A 23,274-nucleotide genomic window follows, 5' to 3' on the forward strand; every position below is an offset into this window, starting at 1 on the left:
ATTTCAGGAATAGCTAATAGTAAGAGATTGAATATTAATAACCTAAAGGGGGAAAAAAAGACTGCTTAATGGCAATCAAGAACCTATTAGAGGAATATTGAAAAAAAAACACACTTATTTGTAGAAGACTTGGGATCAAACATACCTCTGCCACTTGCTAGCCAGGTCACCTTGGGTAAGTCACTTCCTTTCTTGGGCCTTGGTTTGCTCATAAAAATAGCTAGCATTTGTATAGTGCTTTAAGGTTTGCAGAGTGCTTTATAAATATTATATCACAAACTAACAAAAACCTGGATAGGTGGTTTTGTTGTTCTCAATCAACAGATGAGGAAACTGAGGCAGACAGAGTTTAAGTGACTTGCTCAAGGTCACACGGCTAAGTCAGTATCTGAATCTGTATTTGAACTCAGGTCTTCCTGACTCCAGACCCAGTGGTCTATCCACTCACTGCTTGTGCTACTTAAATGAGCTGTTGCAGGATGAAATGAGATTAACTTGTAAAGTGCTTTGTGCCCCTTAAAGCCTTACACACTCGCCAGCTGTCACTACTGGGGGATGCCAAAAAGGCTTAAAACCCTGTTTCTGCCTTGAAGTAATTTATCTGGGACTTCAAGACTAACAGATAAATACTAATGAGGGGCTGCTAGGTAGGAAATGCTCCATAGGTCATTTAAGAGAATCATAGCTAGGAGGGACCTTAGAGTTTATCTAGTCCAGTATTCTCATTTGACAGAGAAGTGGATCACAGAGAAAACTGACTTTCTCAGAATCAGTTGATGAGCAGCAAAGCTGAGACCAGAACGTTTGTTGTTCAATTGTTTCAGTTGTGTCTCTTTGTGAGGGTTTTCTTGGCAAAGATAATGGAGTGATTCACCATTTTCTTCTCTAGGTCATTTGACAGAGGAGGAAACTGAGGCAAACAGGGTTAAATGACTCTACCCAGAGTCACACAACTAGTAAGTGCCCTGCAGCTGGATTTGAATTTGGGTCTTCCTGACTCCAGGCCCAGCGCTCTATCCACTGACTCTGCCACTCACGTTTGAGTCAGGCAAGTCAGAACCTCTGGACCCCGGTTTCTTCCACTGTAAAATGGAAAGGTCAGATTACATTAGGTCACTTTTAGACTAGAACTTAGGTCTCTTAATTCCTAGTCCTAAAGGCTTTCAACACTCTTGGCTGCTTCCCCACCCCCTCACATCAGTACTACTTTTTACCAAGGATTGAGAAAGAATATAGCATTTTTTTTTTCAAGCTGTACCCTTTCCCCAAACTTACAGTGCTCCCCTGATGGAATTTCTCTTTTGAAAAGATCCAACTCAAAAAAAAAGAAGATCCAGGAACAAAATACTTTTAATTGGAGCAGCGTAAGGGGGAAAAAAGCACTGACCTGAGAAAAACGAGCTTTTTTATTGATTCAGGGTCTAGGCCTTTATTACTGGCTAAGGCTTGCCCAGCCTTTTAGGATAGACAACTGTTCCCTTGTTCATTCAATCACCACTCATTGAGCACCTAACTAGGAAAATAAGATTCCTTGTCTCAAGGAGTTTATAGTCAAGTAGGAGAGATAAAACAAGTAGATACATGACATGAGTGGAGAAGTCTAACTAAAATTCCGTGGGGTTCAGAGGAAGAACAGGCTTGGCTGAGGGGAGCAGGAAAGGCTGAACAAATTGACTTCTCTGGGCCTCAGTTTGCTCATCAGTCGAAAGGGTGGAAGAGATTAAGACCTTTTCTCAGATTTCTATTAGTTCTAAATTCTGTGAAAAGAGTAGATTTCAAATAGGTGGAAATGAGGAGAACATATGGCGTGAGTTAAGACAGAGGCAGGATATCAAAGGAGATGGATGTTCAAAGAGACTAGTACACTTCGGTTGGAGCTTAAAATATGTGCAGGAGGGCGGAGGGGGAAGCAAGGCTGGAAAGGCGTAGTCACCCGGCCAAGGAATTTAAAAGCTGGAAGAGACCTTTGAGATCATTGAGTCTATATCCCTCATCATACAGATGAGGATACCTTAGAAGGCTCCAGGAACCAAGTGACTTGTCCATCCAACGTCACAAGAGTTTATCAGATGGCTGAGCCAGGGCTTGGAATTTTGATCTTAGGGCTTCTAGTGGAGGTAGCTCAAGGAAGACCTTGACTGTCAAAGCTGAGGTTCTGAACAGGGAAATGGCATGGTCAGAGATGTGTTTTAGGAAGAGTAATCTGGCCGTGATGAGAAAGGAGGCTGCAGTGGAAAACCAATGTGCTTAAGTCCAGGTGGGAGGGAACAAGACTTCGAACTAAGTTGGTGGCAGTGGGATCCTCCAAGAGGGAGTTATGAAATTCACCTTGGGTTGTTTAGGAGTGAACTACACACACGGTCTGCATACTAGAATAATGCCAAAATAAAGCAAAGGGTAATTTCCAGCATCACGGCAGACTCTACAGTGGCTCCACCTCAGGCAAGTTTTCTATCAGTCAACCCCAAACCCTACTCCCAGACTGTTTACATGCTGCCCAGGTCATCCTACTTTCCCCAATGATGTAGTTTATCTACTTCTGTCACATTAGTTTCTGACTGTTGGGAACTAATGAAAACTAGTATTAAATACCTAGAACTCCAAGATTTCTTTACAGTTTAAAAATGGACTTCTATTAAACCAAACAAACTTAGCATGGCCATTTGGTTGGGTGAAGAAAAAATTTGACATCTTAATTTTCTTAGTAGCAGGCAAGTTGGGCTCGAGGGGGCCAGACCTTTGATTTCATACGTACAGGGGATTCACAGTCTGAAAACTTGCCCCATCAACAAAAATCAGCAACTCTTCTACATCTTAAGTCACAAACAGCTGTCTAGGGGCACTGGAAGTTTAAGTGACTAACTAGTTCATAGTCTCAGAGGCCGCTTGGTACATGTGGAACAATACTGAACTTGGAGATGTGGAATCCATGTTCAAATTCCAGCTCCGCCACTTTACATGTTTAACTTGGTCAAGTCATAAACCTCTGGGCCTCAAATTCCTTCTATTTAAAACAGAAATGGTCAATTCTAGATCTAGACTCGTGTGTGTCAGAGGAAGGATCTGAGGTTCACCTCACTTTAGAGATGAGAAAATGGTGGCCTGGAGATGAATTACTTGCCCCTAAAATGAGATGCAAACCTAGGTTCTCAGTCTCTAAATTCAGTGCTCTTTTCCACATACAACAGCAACCTATAGGACTCCACTCATGAACTTTTTCCTGAGTCTGATTTGTAGATGATTCAGGTGAGAGAGAGAGGGAGAGGGAGAGGGAGAGAGGGAGGGGAGAGGGAGAGAGAGGAAGAGGGAGGGAGAGGGAGAGGGAGGAAGAGGGAGAGGGAGAGGGAGGAAGAGGGAGAGGGAGAGGGAGAGGGAGAGGAAGAGGGAGAGGGAGGGGGAGAGTGTGCTGGGGGAGGGGGGGAAATCTGTTGAATGGGGATTTGTTTAGGGTCCAATTAGATGACCCATGAGTTGCTAAAAGCCAAAGCTAGGGCACTTGTCTCTGGTTGTTTTGTCTTAATATCAGCTAACCACAGAGAATTTTTTCAACTCCTCTTAATTTCTTAATAACTTCGATTATTATAAAAAGATGAATTAAAGAGGGAAGCTGAGTGGTACAGTGGATAAAGTGCTCATTGTTCTGAGTTCAGATCTGACCTCAGTTACTTATTAGCTATATGATCCTGGGCAAGCCACTTAACCCTGTTTGCCTGTTTCCTCATCTATAAAATGAGCCGGAGAAGGAAACGGCGAACCCCGACAGGATCTTTGCCAAGGGTCACGGAAAAGTCAGACACAAGTGAAAACAACTGAATTAAAGCAAATTTATCTGAATTTGAGAAACTGAATATAAGCAAACATTCTTCAAACTGGAAAAGGTACTATTAACCCATGCCATTATTAGTAAGAGTAACTGTGATATGAATGAAGGATGAACAATTTTTCACTTAAAGAACATCTTTATTTGATCTTTTATATACAATATTACTTTTAATCTGTAAAAATTACATATGGAGGACATGATTGGAAACCAGTTTTGGAGGAGCCAGCAAGTATTTCATTTAGGCTAGAATCACAGAATCCTAGAATTGGAAAAGGCCCTTGGAAGTCATGGAACAATTTCCTGCCCTAATGGATAAACCCCTTCTTTGATGTCCTTGAGACATGATGATGTCCTGAATACCTCCAGTGACAGAGAATATGAAATTCATCAAGTGGCTCATTCCATTTCAGACAGCTTTAACTGGTAATAAGTTCTTCCCTGGACCAATAATTGTCCCACTTATATTTTGTAGGAAAAATGTTTTAGGTAGCAGGACTGCCATCCCACTATTGATACTGTGGACTGGCAGTCCAACTCACAAAAGCAGTCATTAAAATTAAGGATCCCCTTTAAAACCAAACAAATGTTAACCACTAGATCCATGATTACTAATTCTTTCTTGACTAAGCACTTGGTCTCTCACCATCAAGTTGGCTGTGTAATGGATTCTGTGGAGCTTCTTGCACAGCTCCCAGCCTAGAGGAGTTTGGAGCTGTTTAAAATTCATTGCACAGAAGTGTGTGTGTTTAAGCACCCACAGGCTGAGACTAGAGGTAGACCATTAGGACCCCAAACAGCAGCTTATTAATAGAAAGGGGATGGTGATACCCTGCTCAGTCTGAAAATAAACTTTTACTTAAGGAACTTAATAGCAAAACATTTATTTGCTAGATCTCATACTGAAAAATCTTATCTCAAACACATTCTGTGCATAGAAAAGCGTATCTTAGCAATACGGTGATCGGGCGACAATTTCCTAACGAATGCTGCAATTATTGAAGCCAAACCAAGTTAAAAATGGATTTATTTTAAACATTGAATATGTGATGGGTAAGGATGGCAGGACCTCTCCTTGGACTGACTACATTACCGGGATAATGATGAACATCAACAGAGCAAAGGCTGAAGGGAGTGGAGGAAGGTGGAGAGGGAAGACAAAGGGGGGAAGCTTTTTGAAGGATGTATCTAAAGAGGGGCCACCAAGTAAATTTAAGACACAGCATTTTCTCTGCAATTTTTAAAGTCAGGTTTATTGCTAAAGACATGGGGGACTCAACCTCACAAAATATCAATAGGCTCACCAATAGAAAACATAAAAACAGATGTCATTCTCTTCCATGAGTTTTGCTCTTCCTTCCTTCCTTTCACAAGGCATCTGCTTCTCTGTAATACTGAGATCAGAAGTCCTCTGGGACCCATGTATGTGGGTTCTGAGAGTAGTACACAGGGTATGGGAGTCTGAAAGTGTGAGCTTCCTCAGGGGTGGGGAGGTAAACTCAGAGAATGAAGGACACTGACACCTGGGGAGCCTTTTTTATCAAGGAGGATTGAGATATGTGGCATCAAAATGACATCACACTGAAAAAGACGATAAGATCTTGTTTTCATGAACACGAAAGGGAAGCTTTGGGGAAGGGGTAGATGGCAGCTGGCCCCACCCCCACACTCAGTTGGAATGGTTGCCACACCTAGTCATACGACATTGAAGGATTCTGTTCTGAACACAACACAAAGTGTAAACTTAGACAAAACATACACACAGATATCCCTTGGTTTAAACACACACACACACACACACACACAAATTAGGTAAACCAATGATTGACATAGGGGTCAAATGAAAGTGTCACAGTTACTCTAAGAAAAGTTTTCAGCTGGCTCTTGTTATAGTTCAGCAGAATCACCTCCATCCCGCTGATCTGAATGAGCTGAGGTAATGGAAAATCACCTTGAAAATGTACTTTATCCAGAAGGCCTCCCTCTCACTATCTGGTTACTGTAAATACTCTGCCTGGAGTCTGTGTAGTCAAAACCAATACTTCTGTGTTCAGTATGCCAAACACAGACTGTAGTTAGCTTAAAAATTCCACATACTTCTGTCTGTACACACACACACATACATGTCTATGCAGTCAGCCATGTAGAGTTTGTTTTATGAAGAGGACTGTAGAGTCTGGAGTAGATAAGGTTGGGAACTACTGAAATGGAAAAGTATTTCTTATAAATTTTATTTAAAACAATTTTATTTCCATGCTCAAAAGAATCAAAGGAAATGAAGCACCAGACAGTTACCTAAAGGTTAAAATCACTTATTTGAGATTATAGATTGAAGAGCTAACATTTTCTGTAGTAGTTAAAGTAGTTTGATTTTTTTGTTTTGAGGACAGACGTTTTAGTGAAGCTTCTCCAATAGGAATCATATATTATTCTCTCTTCACTCTAATCAAGGCATCTGTCCTTCAGTTAAAAATAGACCAGTAGTCATTTCTTAACTTCCCAAATCTCCACTGGGAACCTGGTGACTGGTTTGATAAATATGCTTCACTTGCTTAAGTTACATTTCTATAGAGAAGAATGGATCACATCCCATTATGTCAACCTTCTATGGGAATCCAAATGTACAGTATTATTGGAAATAGGTTAATATTGTTATGTTATGTAGTAGTGCTCTATTACTAATGCCTCCATTAGCAAACAGTTATAACTGTCCATTAAATAGGGTTTTGGGCTTCTCCTATACTATTTTCACTCATAAATCTCTCTCACCCCAAGACACAAGCATAAGTAAGAGGACATTAACCATTTGGACAAAGAAATCAAATGATTCTCATTTGAAAAGACCAGAAAAACTTCTTATCCAAAGGAAATAGGATGATCAGATCTGGGTAAGAAAACCCTTGGGAAGCAATAAGACTGATGCCTAAGACAGGATTAGAAATGGGCAAGTTATTAGTCTTTGCCTGGATCTTTAATCTAAAAGAAGCTAGATCATCCTTGAGAAAAATGAACCTTTTCTGTGTAAAATCCCTCATTCTTCACAAAGAAGCAAAAGTTGTGATTCACAATGTCACTGAGAAAGAGACATGGGGGTTGTATGAGGAATTTCCAGGCCTCTGAGACATATTTGATGACATGAGATTTGAGGGGAGGAGGAAGCATAGGGATTCATGAAAATCAGGGTCTGCTCAAAGAAAATGGAAAATAATGTGGCAATCAAACTGTAATAAAGAAAAGTTAGGAAAGGAAATTCTTTCCCCTTTCAACAAGTTCACAAGAAATATAACAGATACTGTCTTAAATAAACATACCTTAATCTGTAAACCCAAAGGAGTGTGTGGTATTTCAGCAGTCACCTCTAGAGGGGATGCCCTCATTCATTCCACTGGCGCCGTTACTGCCGAACATACTTCTGAAACCTGTCTTTTAAGACAATTTCTTGCCTTACTGTAGCCAAAAACAGTGCCAGCTTCATCAACAAACTTTTTCACCAGAGCTGGCTTTGACAGACTTTTGACTCTTTCTTAAAAGCCCACACTCAGAGGACAAAGATTGTTCACCTCAGAGGACAGTGAAAAATCATACCTTGTATCAAACTGACTTCATTTTTCCTGAGTCTATAAGAAAAGCCTTTTACAGAGGCATCTTACTGTCTGCCTAGAGTTTATAGTCCCGTGTGACTGGTATTTCATAATGGATTAACCCTAAAGAGGGGCCTGAAAAAAATGAAAGGATAAAATATACAATAGCTATCATTTTTACGATTTGTTCTTTACAACAAATGGCTATCATATGGACACCACTGGAAAAACGTCTTTGCTGTGCTTAGTTAATTACTAGCAGAGTTTAGCTATAACCAGGTCAGTGAAGCACATCTTCTTTGGCTACCAGCTGAGGCTTAAAAATATTTGAAAAATATATTCGGTTCAGTTGTGATAGAATTCAGCTTGTTGGGGGGTGGGGTTAGGGGAGCAGAGAAAGAGAACCACTTTAAATTGTCAATTCATCAATGATTGTAAGTGGTTAGTTAAAATATTTTTTTCCAGAATGTATTTTAAAGAAAAAATTTTAAAGAAAATTAACTGGTTATGTAATTAACATGGAATGGTATGATAAAGAATTTTTTCAGCAATTTCTATGATCTACTAGGTATCTAAAATTTTTAAAGAACATTTTTAAGTATGAGCTGTAAATTATGATAATCATTACCAGGGTATGGTAACATTGATATGTTTTCTTAAATGTATTATAAATTTCTGTTTCTCCAAGCTTGTGCAAATCTCAATTAATTATGGGGAATGTTTTTTTATCAACAAACATTTAAAAGGACAGAAATAGCTTCAACAGAGAGAACATTCACTGTATCGCTATGCAGAACAATTAAAGAAATCCAGGTTTAAGGAGAAAATTACATAGCAAGAATCACAATCACAAGACTTTAAAAGGGGTGACTTTGCAAAGACTTTGGCAATGGGGACTGCAGTGAATGAATCCTGGATTCCAAAATACTGAGACCACTGTGAGGTACCAGGTAACACAAGACACTAGAATGAGTCAAGTCAATTCTCTATGAGAGATCCCTCCTCTGTTCTGAACCCCATAGGGCCCTGAAGCTCAATTAGGGCACTTTATCTCCCACATACTCTGTGTGGCACATATTAAGGTAGAGTCATGCTTCAGACAGGGACTGGACCACGTGACCTCTAAGGTTCTTTTTACCTCTGAGATGCTGTGAGTTGTTTCATTTCATGTGAAAAGATCTACTCCCCAAACCAGATGAAAGGGACCTAAAACCACACCTATACACAGGCCAGTGGGGACAGACACAGCACCTCTTGAAATGGCCCTTTCTATCCTCAGACTGCCCCCAAAGCCTCAGTTTGCTGATTCCTCACTGAATAGTAGCATTCCCCTGGCTTTAATGATATCAAACTGGCTGGGTCCAAGAAAATCCTTCAACCTAAATCCAAAAGTAAGACTTTAAAAAATGAAATGGCTGTAAAACATAAAGTTTCAAGACTAGATAGGTTTCATGACAAGTTATTTTTTGGTTTTCTGCCCCAACTGATAGCATCATCTTGTTATACACATACCTGGAAAAGGCTCACACCTCTATGGGAAAGGTGTTTAGGTTCTAAGGAGGCAGTACATGGAGAACTACTGATCTTTCCCCACCAAGGACAAAAGGACAGGATTTTAAAGTCAGGAGAACTCAAAGACCATGTAGCTGAAACCCCTTATTTGATGAGGAAGAACAAGTAGGCTCAGACAGGTTTGTTAAGCTGTTCAAGGTCGCACAGCTGGGGGGCAGATGGCTCTGACAATTCCAGTATGCTTAGCCAGAGAATAAGTTCTACATAGGAAAGTTCTGGAGGGTGGTCAGAGTGGAAAGCAGGGAAGTCACTAGTGAGCCAAAATTTGGGGAGAAGATACTTTTGTTTGAGGAAATGATTTTCAAATTCACAACAAAGCAAAACATGAAACTGGCAAGTCACTTTGTAATTGAGTTTAATTGCCTTTGGTATTCTGAGAAGAGAAAAATGAGTGTTTATGACTCCTATTCTTCCAAACCTTTTGCGGCCTCTCTTCCACATTTACACTAAGCTCAGCCGGGGGGGTGGGGGTGGGGGGTGGGAGGAATGGGGAAAGGAGAATATCACTGAAACTCCTGTCTATGCCTGAAGAGATGGACAGGGTCAGGAGTTAGGGAGGGCCACTTTGTAATCTTAGGGACTTCTGGTGAAGCCCAAAGGCACATCTCCTCTCTTTCACAGAAGAGGGTCCAGTCACTGCCCATATGCTGATCCACTTTGGATCTAGGCAAGGCCAATTTTCATATCCATTTCCACGACTTACATATGGGATTTGCCATATGTTTAGGAGGAAGAATAGCCTTTTTTGGAAAACCAAGTATTTTCTCCATACTCTTCTAAAATCACTCTTCAACAAGTGTACTTAAATTACACTAATAGTACTTGGTCTCTATTATATTTCTTGACTTTTAAGTAGCAAAAAAAAAAGGAGGCAAGATTTCAGAATCTGGAAGTATTTAGTGTGCTAAAATTAACTCATATAAGGGCTTGAATTATCTTCCTCACAATATAATCTCAAATGCATACTGAAAAAAATTGCCCAACAGAACATATATCCAATATTTTGTGGATTGACACTCTATGAAGGTAATCATACAGGATTGAAATAAAATGCAGAATTGAAACACACATTATTTTCTTGGAATCTTTTCCCAGTTAAATTCATCACACATTAAATAGGGAGGTTTAAAAAGAAAAAAAAATTAAAATGCTTTAATAAGCTTGAGCAGATAGTTTCAAAAACTGTCTAAAAAACTGTCTTGAATGCTCAAATGGGAGTTGTTTGTAAAATAAAATGGCAAAGAATTATGTTCTGTAGTATGACATGAAATTACTCAAATTCAGAAAATATGTAATCCCATGATAACATTTATCTTCCATTATTTCGTGCTATTAGATAAAATTTATGTTCTCTCCCAGAAACAAATAGGTCTGGCTAACAATATAAATATCAGTGCAAAATCTTTCATCCATCAATAAAAGGAGAAGATGCTACAGAAACATCTCAAATCAAAAGTGTTATATGCTTTCTCTGCACCACATCTTTATTGTTGAAGACTATTTTGACAATTTTTTGGCATCCCATAAATGTCTCCAGAGAAGGCTGAACTGATTTGTAGTGGGACAGTCCATTCAGCTAATAGGGAGGGGCTAAGAGGTGGGGGTGAATATCAAATAAGTTGGTGTCTTATTCTTTCATAAGGTGGCTGAGTTGTAATAATAATTTAGCTCATCAAGGCAATGAAGAGAACTCAGAGCCACAGAAGAAGAACATTTTGAACAAAACAATTCACAATGGTCAAAGGTGAAGGACTGACTGTACTGAGTTTATAATGAAGGCTGAAGAGATTTACCTGATGAATTTTCTGCTTGAGGAAAATCTTCCCCCAAAAAACGACAAGCTTTCTCTTAGAACAGGTTTCAAGGAAATATGGAGCTTTTTTTTGTCATGCTACCAATACTCGACTGAGCTACATGCACAAATTTCCAAACCTAGGTTCTCAAAAGTAGTGAACATGGAAAATACTGCAGATTTGATGATTCCACATGAAGACAAAGACGGGAAAAGTACTTCCTTGGTGAACTCATGTCCCAGAAAAAAACTGACTCAATCAAGGGGTGTTCATGAAACAGATGGGGTTCTTGAAATGGCTGCCAGACTGGTCACTTAATGGGGACTTGATAATTCGGAAAGACATAGACACTGTATTTCTTTCAGTTTAAAATCCTGTGGCGGCGGCTGCTGGTGCAGTTCGCTATTCTTGTTTCATGGTTCCTTCCAATATCAAAATAGGGTGTAGGGGGGGAGACGAGGGAGGGAGGAAAAATAAAGCATTTAGGATCCATTTCATGTCAGAAGAAAGCAAATCTATAATTCGCTGCAAAGGCCATCAAGTAACTCTGCAGCACAGAGCTCCATGTTTCTGTTCATTCTCAGGAGGCCATTCTCCTTATTCCAGGATTCTTAATGAATACAGTACCAATAGGCATTTCCCCCCATATGACCTTCTCATGAGGATTTAAAGCACATGAGGTCTCTGTTCTGCAAATAGTGGAGCATATTTTGGTCAGGTATAAAATGGAATAATTTCAAAGTTAATTTATCTATAGGTTGAAGAGCTTCAAATGGAGTAGTCACTTCTCACCCTGACATCCTGACTTGGAGGCCCAGGTTTCCAAGAGTCCCCCTCTCCAGCCTAATTTCTGCATTGGTTCATGTAAACAAAACACAGGTGAGTAAAGTCTCTCCTCTTGAGCTGCTTTTACCGTAAATCAAGATTTCCTGAAAGTGTGGTGTTGGGTAAATGTAACACAGGCAGAGGATGGGCTTCTGTATTAAACACCCAGTGGTCTAAAGGTAAAAGGTCATCATTGGAGAAGAGCAGATACAAATACCTGAAAATGAAAGAAAAAAAAAAAGCCAGAGTTTGAGTCACATCAATTAGAATTAAATAGAAAGATTGAATGATACATCCAGATGTTAATACAGAGGAAACCAACATCCTATTTTGAGCAATGTACATGTAAAACTTAGAAATGAACTCAGTTTACCAGAAGTAATCGGCAATTCAGTAATGCATTCTAATAATACTTCTAACAGATGAAAACTTTAAAATGTATTTTCTTCTCACCTATCTGAATCACATACAATAAAAATACATGAGAAATTCGAAATTCTAAAATGAGAGCCATTACGAAGCAATTTTTCGGGTGGCTATTCTTTAGCCTTTAAACTCTATACAATTTTCGGGTTGTTATTTTTTAGTTTATAAATTACACACAATTGCAATAACATATTTTAGTGGTATGTAGTACAATTGAAGATTGCTTCATATTATTTTCCCAAAAGAAATGAAAACTAACAAAAACAGATTAAACATTATAAAGTATATTCTTTGAAGGCAGAATAGATCTGGTTTGGAATAGAACCTCCTGCCTAGCCACTGATCCATTAGTAGGCTTTTGGTGTTCTTAAATCGAATACTTACTAAATAAGGCTCAAGGGGCACTGACTACAAACTGAGGTTTCAAGGTAGGTAAAATCCACTACTAGTATCACTGCTCAAATTGAGACAAGGAAGAAAGAGTAAAGAGGTTCTGGCCTTCTTGGTGGTGATACGGGATCACTGTGCAGGATAAATATTTTAAGTTACACTGTATTACTTAAAGGGACTTAAAATGTCAAAACTGAAAGACACATAAACCAAGTTTGATTTATGTTTGGCAAATGCCAAACTGGACCTTCTTCGAGAAATCAGCATGATGTGATGGTAAACAGCTTTGGAGTCTGGCAGTCTGGTTCTAATTACTAGAGAATCATGGGCAAGTCATTTAGCCTCTGAGCTTCAGTTTTCTCATCTCTAAACTGTATTTCACAGAGGAGCTAGGTACTGCAGAAAGAGGTGGAATCAGGCTCCTCACCTGCATTCTATCTTCAAATTTGATTACTCTGATAGACAGATCATAAATATTGAGCGGGAAGGGTCCTCAAAGGACATCGGATCCAATCCCCTTATTATATATGAGAAAACTGAGATTCAGGGAGACTGTGACTGGCCCAAAGTCATGAAGTCAGCACTAAGGATGGGATCTGAACCAAGGTCAGGAATTACGCTAGAAGAATGGGCAAACAAAAAAAGAACCTGACCATAAATAACTTTTATGGTGATAAGGTGACAGGGACTCTCAAGACACAGACCCATAAGATAATGACTCCAAAATATCTACTAGCAAAGCCTCAAAGAAAAACCTAGTTTGGGTACAAACTCAACTGAAATTTCTAGGAAAGATGAAGAATTCAAAATGTTCTTATAAATGAAATGAGAGAACTAGAGGAAATAATTGAAAAAGAAAAAGAGCCATGGAAGAAAGATTTGGAAAGATAATTTACAGCATGGCCCAAGAGGTACAAAACCCTGCCTAAGCAACAAACTCCATGAGCATTAAAATGGCTCAAATTGAAGCCAACGAGACAACAAGAAATATTAAAGCACAGCAAAAAAAGCTAACCAGGCTTTTAAGGGATAAGCCTCAAAAGGCTGTGGTGATATCAATTTAGAAATAAGATACTGTGAGAAGGGACAAACTTGGAGGGAAAAATAATCTCAGTTTGGGACGTGTGGTCCAGCTCTTTGGCTTTCCTGACCCTCAGGTTGTGTTATGGGAAAGGCACTTGTAAATTGTAAAGCATTATGCCATTGTGAGTAGTTATTATTACTGATCCTAAATGATGGCTAATCAATGTGATTAAAAATAAGATGCTTAAGTTAAATGTCAGAAAGAAGTTGAAGTCTTGGTGGTAGAATTTTTAAACCAGTTTTTAAACCTTTTTGAGTTGTTGAGTTTTCTAGAAACACTGGATCCAGAGCATGCAGGAGGCCCTGAACGTATCAAGGATGAAACCCTTCCTCTTCCCCCTGCCCCCACTGATATAATTTGTTGTTTACACCCCAAGCTGGATTCCCTGTGCTTCCTTGGGAGGCAAAACAGGTGCCAGACTGGGAAAAATGCTTGTGCAGCCAGGATTCTTTGCAGATAAGCAGCCCCTCCTAGCTTCATAGTCTAGGGATTCCCAAGGGAAAACAATGTGGCTTTTGCCATCACCTTGCTCCTCCTCTTTAGGAAGGAACCTTTACCCTCCCATGCCACAACCCTTTCTGCTTTCTCCTCCTTCTCTTGCTGTACTGTCATAAGCATGCAAAATTCTGTAAGGACTATGAAGGTTCCACATGCATGTTCATTTCTCTTGTAATAAACTTGGTTTTCACATAAGTCTCCTGGTGTCATGATTGCCTGCTGACAAGTCATACATTGCAGGTGATACTCTTTAACTAGCCAAGTAATTTCTCTTAATACCTATGGCACTTTGATATTTACCCTACTTGTGAAGAGTAACTTGGATAACCCTTTTCTTTGATAACAATAAAACAGACTGAAATTTGCAGCATCATAGCGCAAGAGTATTTTTTAAACTGCAATTAAAGGAAAAATAAACATGAAAAAAATCAAGTGGGAAAAAATGCAGGATTACTGTTATATCTTAAAAACACTATTAAGAAATGAAAATAGCCTTATGTTTCACTGGTACACAAATAACATTTCTATGCTATTGTTAGCTTCCTCTGCTGTAGAAAAAAAAATGAGATACATAATTTAAATTGAACATTCATGTTATTGTTCAAATACCATAGAAAACTAAATCTATGAATTAATTTAATGATCAAATTTGGGCTGAGTACCTATGTGATTTAACTTGGCCAGAATATCCTTCATATTCCTTATTCCATATTTCAAAATTTTTCTACATTTTTATCCATCTTTTTCTCCCTTGCTCTAATTTCAGAGAATAAAGCTAAGGCCTTAACCTATGTCCATCCTATTCCCTCTCATCAAAACAAAAACAAACAAAAAACACCCTGCCCCACTGATTAACCCTTTCTGCTTCCCTCTCCCCTGCCCTTTATCTTTAATTCCTCCATAGTTACTAACTCCAGAGAAGGTGAGAAGTCACACTACGAAGTCACCATCACTAAAGGTCAAAAACATTTCTAGGTATTAAAACCTAAATAAGAAAATCTTATTTTAGAAAATATTACTTCCAGGTTATCTTCCTATGCTATAAAAAGAGAACAATTACACATTGGATATTCATTCTTCATTAAATTTAACTCATCTGAAATCTGCAGGAGTTTATCATACTGTAACGACTACTGTATCTATAAACACAATCCATTACAATTAGGATGCATCATCCATTAACACAGTAAACAACCTGAAAATGAAATCACACAAAAGGACATCTCCTTACTTTAGTGTTTCCGCAAGGAAGAAGCTCTGCTGTACATCATCGTATACAGGAGCAGAAGAATACACATCCTTGATCCCAGAAAATCCACCTCTCACTCGACAATACTTTTCAATAGCCTATGACAGAAACGAAAAGGGGGACAAAGAACAAAACAATTCCATAAAATTCAGACTTTGAGGGCACAACTTCAGTTAACCGCAATACGTTGAGAGATTTGATAACTAAAAGTAGGATTTCTAATCAAACGGAATTTCCATAATGAAAAGCATTAATTTAAGTGCCTTCCATACAGTGAGATGTTTAACCTTTTAATATTTTGAAGAAATTATCTACCTTCCTACTCTGCAAATCAAAGGAGAAGGGTCATCCCCATTTACTTGCTGAGACTTCTCTTCCATGGTGGTTTTGAGCCATTCCAAATCTAACAACAGAGTAAAATCTCACCGATTCCAACAAGTTGAGGCTACTGCAATTGTTTACATACATCTAACTTGCTGCTGAAACTCTCCAAAGACATTGTCTCTTTTGTTAAAATGTTTTACTTTTCTATCTGAATCTCTAGAGCTTAGCCCAGTGCTTTGCACATAGTAAGCACTTAATACTGGCTTCATTCATTCACATAATTAATAAATTAAAATGATATAGTTAGCGTGTCAACTGTATAATAAACTGGTTATTCTGAAGTGCTTAAATGGTTGTTTTTCAAAGTTCCAAGCACTCCTCTCTTATTCTGTTTTTATACACTGACATCAAAAGCCTTTCATAATCTGTGCCTCCCCCTACAGTCTCCTTACACTTCCCCACCCACAAGTACTCTGTAATCCAGTGACAATGGCTTCCTTGCTATTCCTCAAAAGAAGACATCCCCTCTTCCAACTCTCAGTGTTTTCCAGGGCTGTCCCCCACGCCTAGAATGTTTTTCTTCCTCACCTCTAGTTCCTGGCTTCCCCGGCCTCCTTCAAGTCCCAGCTAAAATCCTACCTTTTAGAGGAAGCCTTTCCCAATCATTCTCACTTCCCTCTGAACATTTCCAATTTATCCTGTCTATAGCTTGTTTGTCCACAGTTGTTGCATGTTGTCTCCCTCACTGAGAGCAACGACAATGGTTTACCTTCACTTGTCTATCACCAGTACTTAGCACAGTGCCTATCATATAGTAGTCAATTAGTAAATACATGTTTCCTTCCCTCTTCCCTTCCCCCTACAGAAAACAATGGTGTAGAGTTCAAGCTCATCTACAAAGCACTACACAGGAAGATAATGGAAAATTATAAGTAATAAATATCACATCACAAATCATGGAAAAACAGTAAAAGAGGAAATGGATCTCTTAAAAAATCTGGCAGATTGACAGATGAAAATGGGAAGACAAGAAATAGACACAAAGACAAATGTCGGCACTTCTGTAGTGCTTTATTCTCAAAATCGATAACAGTGAAATCACCATAGCTGAATTCTAACATCTTAGTACTTTATGTATGAGGAAGCATAACTGGTACATAAGAAGATGACATCAGAAAAAGAAGTCAGGCCTGACCAAGTGCAAACAGAAGACATTTCTGCTGGGGATGAGAGCTAGCCACAGAAGGGTTGACTTTTCAAAGTATCTCAGGAAAGAAGGATAATACAAGAATGGAAAACAACAACAAGGATGATGTTGTTTAAATAAAAAGGCGACCAAGACGACATTTCTCAAAGCTAAATTAAATACTTGTATCTTTTCTCTATAAAGTCTTTATGAGAATAACTGATGAAAAATACATCGAGAGTATCCATGATGAAAACACGGAGACAGGAAAGTTCTTTACGACAGATGACATCTTCACAGCAATAAAAATGACAGAATGGTAGAGTGAATATATGTATTCACATTGTTTAATGTTCTTGGGTTAAAAAAATTTCACTAGAAAAAACACAACTCAAAAACATTTTTTGACAAGGTGTTTCTTTGTTCATATACATGGTTAAGATCATATAATAGATACAATCACAGAGATGTGATTTAGAGACATGGCTGCCACAGGTATTTACTACAGTCATGGAAGTTTTCTACCCAGTCCAAAACAGGGATTCCCTACAGATGATAAAGTTTTCTGGATGCAAATACCATTCTGATTACATCAAGGACCATAATATAGGGTTTCCTAAATGAGATCCATAATCACTCAAAAGTATTAGCCAAGGATTTCAGAAAAATCTAGACTTACATGAACTGATGCTGAAGTGAGCAGAACCAGGAGAACATTGTACATATTAAAAGCAACATTGTGTGATAATCAACTATGATAGACTTAGCTCTTCTCAGCAATACAATGATCCAAGACAATTCCAAAAGACCCATGATGAAAAGTGCTATCCATATCCAGAGAAAGAATTTTGGAGTCAGAATGCAGATCGAAACATATTACTTTATTTTTTTCTTTCTCATGTTTTTTCCCTTTTGTTCTGATTCTTTTCACAGCATGACTAATGTGGATTGCACATGATTGTACATGTATAACCTACATCAGATTGCTTGTTGTCTGGAGGGAGGGAAGGAAGGGAAGGAGAAAAATTTGGAACTCAAAATCTTACAAAAAAATGAATGTTGAAAACTATCTTTACATGTAACTGGAAAAAAATACTAATAAATGAAAAAAAGAGTACTAGCCAAGCAAAACAGAGAGGAAAAATCAATAAGGAAAAAGGAGACAACCTCCCTGATTATGACATGTGATTGGGTAACTCAGCTGCCTGAAGAACTTTAACGATGTGTATCTTGGATAGGCGCTGTCCAGATGGAAAATGAAATGAGCCCTTGAAACTTCCAATTACCTCTTTTCATTAATAGAATGCCTCTCACCCATTGACTTTATCTGAATTAACTCCCTGGTGATTAACATAATCCTTCCCCCTTCTCACTCTCTTCATAAGGAGTGGGATCCAAGTGCCAAAGAACGAAACCCCTCTCTCTGACTCTTGCTGTCCACTTCCTCATTCAATCCAGAACAACACAAACCTCCCCCTCCCCCATATCCCATGGCAGATATGCTTGCCCCTTCCACAGTAGTCTCCTGAAACTCCCGCTCTACAGTGAACAAATTTCATTTCAGAACTGCTTCTCATACACTCCCATCTTCTTGCACCCGTGACCTGGTTTCCCTCATAGTAATGCATATTGCTGGCCATTCTTTCTTGTATTGGTTAAATTTTCTGTCATAACCTTCGAAGGTAACAGTGGACGAACTCGTATACACTTTCCTTCCCTTGGCTACTTATAGACTCTCTCTTCCATCCATCGCACTTAGCAACCTCTTCATCTTTGAGGTTTATTCTACCTAAATTGATCACCCAATTCCTATCCTGGTGGTTGTTCCATCTGGCTACCCAGGTCATTGTCCTTCTTTCTCAAGGAGTTCGGTACCTGGCTCACTGTCGTCTCTCTTTCTCAATTCCTACCCTTACACAAGGAAATTTATGCTTTCTCAGAGATGCTGACTCCTCAGTTCCACAATCTACTCAGGTCCCATGACGTGCTCTTCTAATTCACTTTGGATTCACACAGGAATGCTTTTGACCTTATCACCCCAAAACTGTCTGATTCTATGTTAATAACTCCCAAATTCCTTTATCTGTACATAATTCGTCATTCCATCTCTTCTTATGCCTCATTCTCATTCACCCTATATATCTGATATTTTTATCTAGATGTCTGTCAGTTGCAAATTTTATTTTTATATCCACAGTATTTTTCATATATGCTCCTTTCTCTCCACTTACCCAGCCAATAAACAGAAGAGAGGCAGCCTGTCCATGCAACAAATAAAAGGAATAATGGATAGATAGCCCGAACACATCACTGGTATTGGTAAGGAAAACATTAGGGTTATTTAGATCTTTTGTGGAGAATTTAGAGTTACACACAATCAGAAGAAGGGGATGGATTTTAACTGCTGAAATGAACCTACAATAAATACTGTTCACCTCATGATTTACAATTTTCTATGAAAAATGTGTTTAACAGAAGATAAACTTTATTCCTGATCTTGTGAAAATATCAAATTGTGAATGACTACAAACATGCACCAACTCAAAGCAGGGAGGTTAGTATCAAGACTAAGAAATGAGGTAACTTTGGTGCAAATTCAACTTTAATAAGAACTATTTGGGGGAAGGGAATGAAGAGAAAGAGAGGACTTAATGGGACTTGCCTATACTTTTCTGGCAGATATGGGAAAAGAAAAAGCATAATGAAAAAGAAACTGAAAAAAAAAAAGCTGAAAAAAGACAGCTGTAGAACTTTTATTTCCCAGATCTACATTTTTGTTATGCCATTCACATTTTCAACTTTATGATGCTTGACTCTATGAAGAACTAAAGTTTCACTTCAAGAAATGACTCTAAAACGAACCACAGATGATTATGACTCACTTATAGGTCTTCCTTAGTAGTTCTAAATTTTTTCCTAACTTCATGAGGCAGAGAACATAGTCAGCGTAAGGAAGCCCTGCGTTGAAAAACTCTTCTATTCTGTTTCAAATAACATTAAAAATGTTCAGAGAGGAATAAGTTTGGATCATTTAAGAACATTTTCTGGCAAAAAGCAGCTTTGAAATGGCACAATTTAATTAAATTCTTTCAACTTTAATTAGCAATTCATTAGAAAGAAGACAGGTATTTAGAGAAATCAAATGTATAAAGAAAATAGAAACTACCTAGATTAGCAATTTAGTTGCCTAGGTAACCATATCTTTCATGGACGACAGATGGATAACCTGAGGTCTTAGGTAAATAGATAGAAAGGAGGAAGTAGATCCATGAGCTTTTAACTTTTTGGAATATATCAATTCCACAAGGAGAAGCATATTGAAAGAAGCAAGGTAAGTAGTTAAATAAATGATAGATCTAATTGAATGAAATGTATTTTGCAAGAACAAAGCTACACTTTGAATACTAACCTAAGATTCACAATGCCCTCAACATATCTCCATTGACTTCTTAATAACCCTTTGAGGCAAGTACTAGATGAGTTAGTATCCTTGTTTTACTGCTGCTCAAGGAGGCTGGCAGAGTCACATACGTGAGTGGTCATTCATTGTTAAGAGTGAGATTTAAAACCATGTCCTTCCTGATTTCCACTATAGATATAGCTCAACCAGCTGGAAAGCAAGTTAGACTAAATTAGGTTTAGACCTACATCTCATACTACATACTATAACTACTCAAAATAAATACACAACATGACAATTAAAGTTATATCATAAAAAATGAGAAATAGTTTGTGGTTTTGGGGGGAGTTCTTAAACAAAAAAGGAATGGAGGTGACCAGGAAATATAAAATAGATAGTTTTTATCACAAGAAACTGAAAATTTTTTTCCATGAACAAAATCAATGCATCTAGGATAAGAAGTCAATTGAGAAAAATATCACTGCATCAAATATTTCAAAAAAGGGTGTGATATTTGAGATTTGATAAAAAGATATGTGGAATTAATAAAAATTTGTATGACGAAGAGACATTTCCCAATGCATAAATGGTTGAATTAACAAAAAATTCTCAAAAGAAATGAAAAAAGAAAAGTAAAAATTTTTGTAGATCACAATTAATTAGAAAAAAAACATTACAACAACTCAGGTTTCATCACACATACTCAGCAAACTGGCAAAAATGTGAAAACATGAGAATCAGGGAATCGATGAAGGAGCTATGAAATCACACACACAAATACGCTGCTGTTGGAGCTAGCAAGTTCAACCATTCTGGAAAGCAATTTGGAATTATGATAAATTTAAAAAATGATGAAACTGTCCATATTTGATCCAGGGATCCTACAGCTAGGCATATAACTCAAGGAGCTCAAACCTGGCGGTGGAGGGGTAGGAAAGTGTTTATATACACTAAATTATGCAAAGCAGCACTTTTTAGGATAGCAAAGAACTAGAAACAAAATAGATGTCAATTGACTGAAAAAGGTAAACTATGGTGCATGAATATAAAGAATTCAGAGACAAATAGGAAGATTTATGTGAACAGAACTAGAACTAGAAAAACAACATACACAAATGGAAAGAATCAAACAAAGCTGTTACATAACTGTAATGACTGAGAAGTCTGGTCCTGGAAACAGTTGAAGAAATGTACCTCCCTCCCTTTACTGCAGAAGTGGGGAAATACAATGTTGAATAAGACACGTAGCACTGGACTTGACAGACAGGCTGACTGCTTTGGCTGAACTCTTTTTTCTCTTTTTTATTCTTTGTCATGAGAGATAGCACACTGACTAAGGACAGAGGAGGGACATTGGAAATGAAAGTGATGCAAACAAATTATGTTTCTTAAATGGGAGGCGAGGGGGAATGTATGTCACTATGTCTCTTGTCATGGTTTGTTAAGCTAGCTCCATAGTATAGACCAAGATTTCCTTGGGTGGGAAGAAATGGAACACTTTAGACGGGAGGCTCTTCAATTACAAGAGCTGGTACTGGAGACACACTTGTTGAGCTATGGGGACGAGATGATGAAAGTGGTATCCTTATAAGTACAACTACAAAGAGTCAGAACTGGAGCAGAGCAAAGATGTAAGGCTCACGGTTAGCTGTAGCAATCTGATACCAGGATAGGTAACAGATATGAATTTGATAGCTGCTTTCTTAAGGCAAATGCATACTGGGCAAAATCACCTAGCTTCATGAGGCCAGCCACCTCCTCTTGGTTGCTCTCAATCTGCTCTAGCTCGTCACCTCCCCAAAGCATAAATCTGTTACAACAACTTTCTTTAAGTATGCTAACATGAATCTCTGTGAGCGTCACTTCTACTACCCTGGTCTATCAGTTCCTTCATCTGTTAAATGAAAACAGGTCTTTAGATGCTCAATGGAGAACATTAAGTACAAGCTTACTGTAGGAGGGCTTCACTTCTTCCTTACTCCCCTAAGCTAAAGGGATTTTTCACTTACCTCAGTTGCCTCCCAGCCCCACTGCCTGTATTTGGGGTCATGAGTGAATCTCCACATGTACCAGTAAGTTTCAATGACTTCTGGGCGGAGAATGTAATACTTTTCATTCTGCCGCACAGCTACGGCCTCTGCACCACCATCAAATTTGAATGCTTCAGGACCCAGCTTTAACGCTGTAAAGAGACAAATAAACAAGATAAAGGACTCTTTGTTGTGACTTTTCCCCCCGCTTTGGAAGGATATTAAATATGAAGTGTAAACTCACCACAGAAAGCAAATCTAGTTTTTGATTCCCTTTTTAGAACAGCTATTAAAGTTTAAAGATGGACTAAGACTTTTAGGACATGCTATATAATTGTGCTTCTCCTGAATAATTCATTCCAACCCAGTGGTAAATCCACCTATATGACAGGAGTAATCTTTTTAATGTAATACTAAGATATAAACATACTGAATACACTTTCAATTTTATTCCCAAATAAAGTGTTAGGTTGATTTATCCCATGTAAAAGAAAAAAAAAATCTTTCCTTTTGCTTTTCATTAAATGGGGAGAGTTAAACAAAGGCTCAAAAGAATTTTTAATTTCTTACTTAATATATATGAATGGGGAAACAGAGTTTAGAACTTGGAAGTTCATTTTTTATATTCCCTAATTTTCAGTTAAAGCAAATTTTGTACAAGAAACTGTATTTTCACAAAATTTAAAGGAAATAAAAAAGTTTAACAACCTTTAGGTACCAAATATTCTTTAATAAAGCTATAAAAATTATCTGCTTACCATAACAAAGGGTCTAAATCATCTTTAGGAGCTTGGGCCAGGGTCCAAATTATCTTTAACCTAAGAATTTCATTAGCAAATTGCCCAGTTACCAATTTCTAAACAAATGGCAACACTCTCATCTTTTAAGACAACAATGTGCCAGCTACTAAGCAAGAGAAAACCCCATCTTCCAGGCCAATCTTCCATTGAGATACTTATTTGAATGTGAGTTGCAACTACCTTTACCTACCTGCAGCTTCTTCTAGTTGTCCCTTTCAAATAACTGTGGTAGTTGTTAAAATAGTACAACTTCTCATTTCTTCTTTTATATGGAAGCTTTTTCCTACATATAGTAG

General features: G+C 38.1%; 1 protein-coding gene across 1 annotated transcript in view; it reads right to left on the reverse strand.

Moving 5' to 3' along the window:
- Window positions 1-10,434: 10,434 nt before the first annotated feature.
- Window positions 10,435-23,274, reverse strand: part of MAN1A2 (mannosidase alpha class 1A member 2) — a 185,336-nt gene continuing 172,496 nt past the window's right edge. The window contains exons 11-13 of the mRNA XM_036768998.1: window positions 22,158-22,330; window positions 15,221-15,336; window positions 10,435-11,808 (exon numbers count right to left, since the gene is read on the reverse strand). Of these exons, the coding sequence (XP_036624893.1) occupies window positions 11,676-11,808; window positions 15,221-15,336; window positions 22,158-22,330 (422 nt within the window). The 3' untranslated portion in view covers window positions 10,435-11,675. The remainder of the gene's footprint in view (window positions 11,809-15,220; window positions 15,337-22,157; window positions 22,331-23,274) is intronic.

The sequence above is a fragment of the Trichosurus vulpecula genome, chromosome 7 (assembly GCF_011100635.1).
Source record: "Trichosurus vulpecula isolate mTriVul1 chromosome 7, mTriVul1.pri, whole genome shotgun sequence".
Taxonomy (NCBI): domain Eukaryota; kingdom Metazoa; phylum Chordata; class Mammalia; order Diprotodontia; family Phalangeridae; genus Trichosurus; species Trichosurus vulpecula.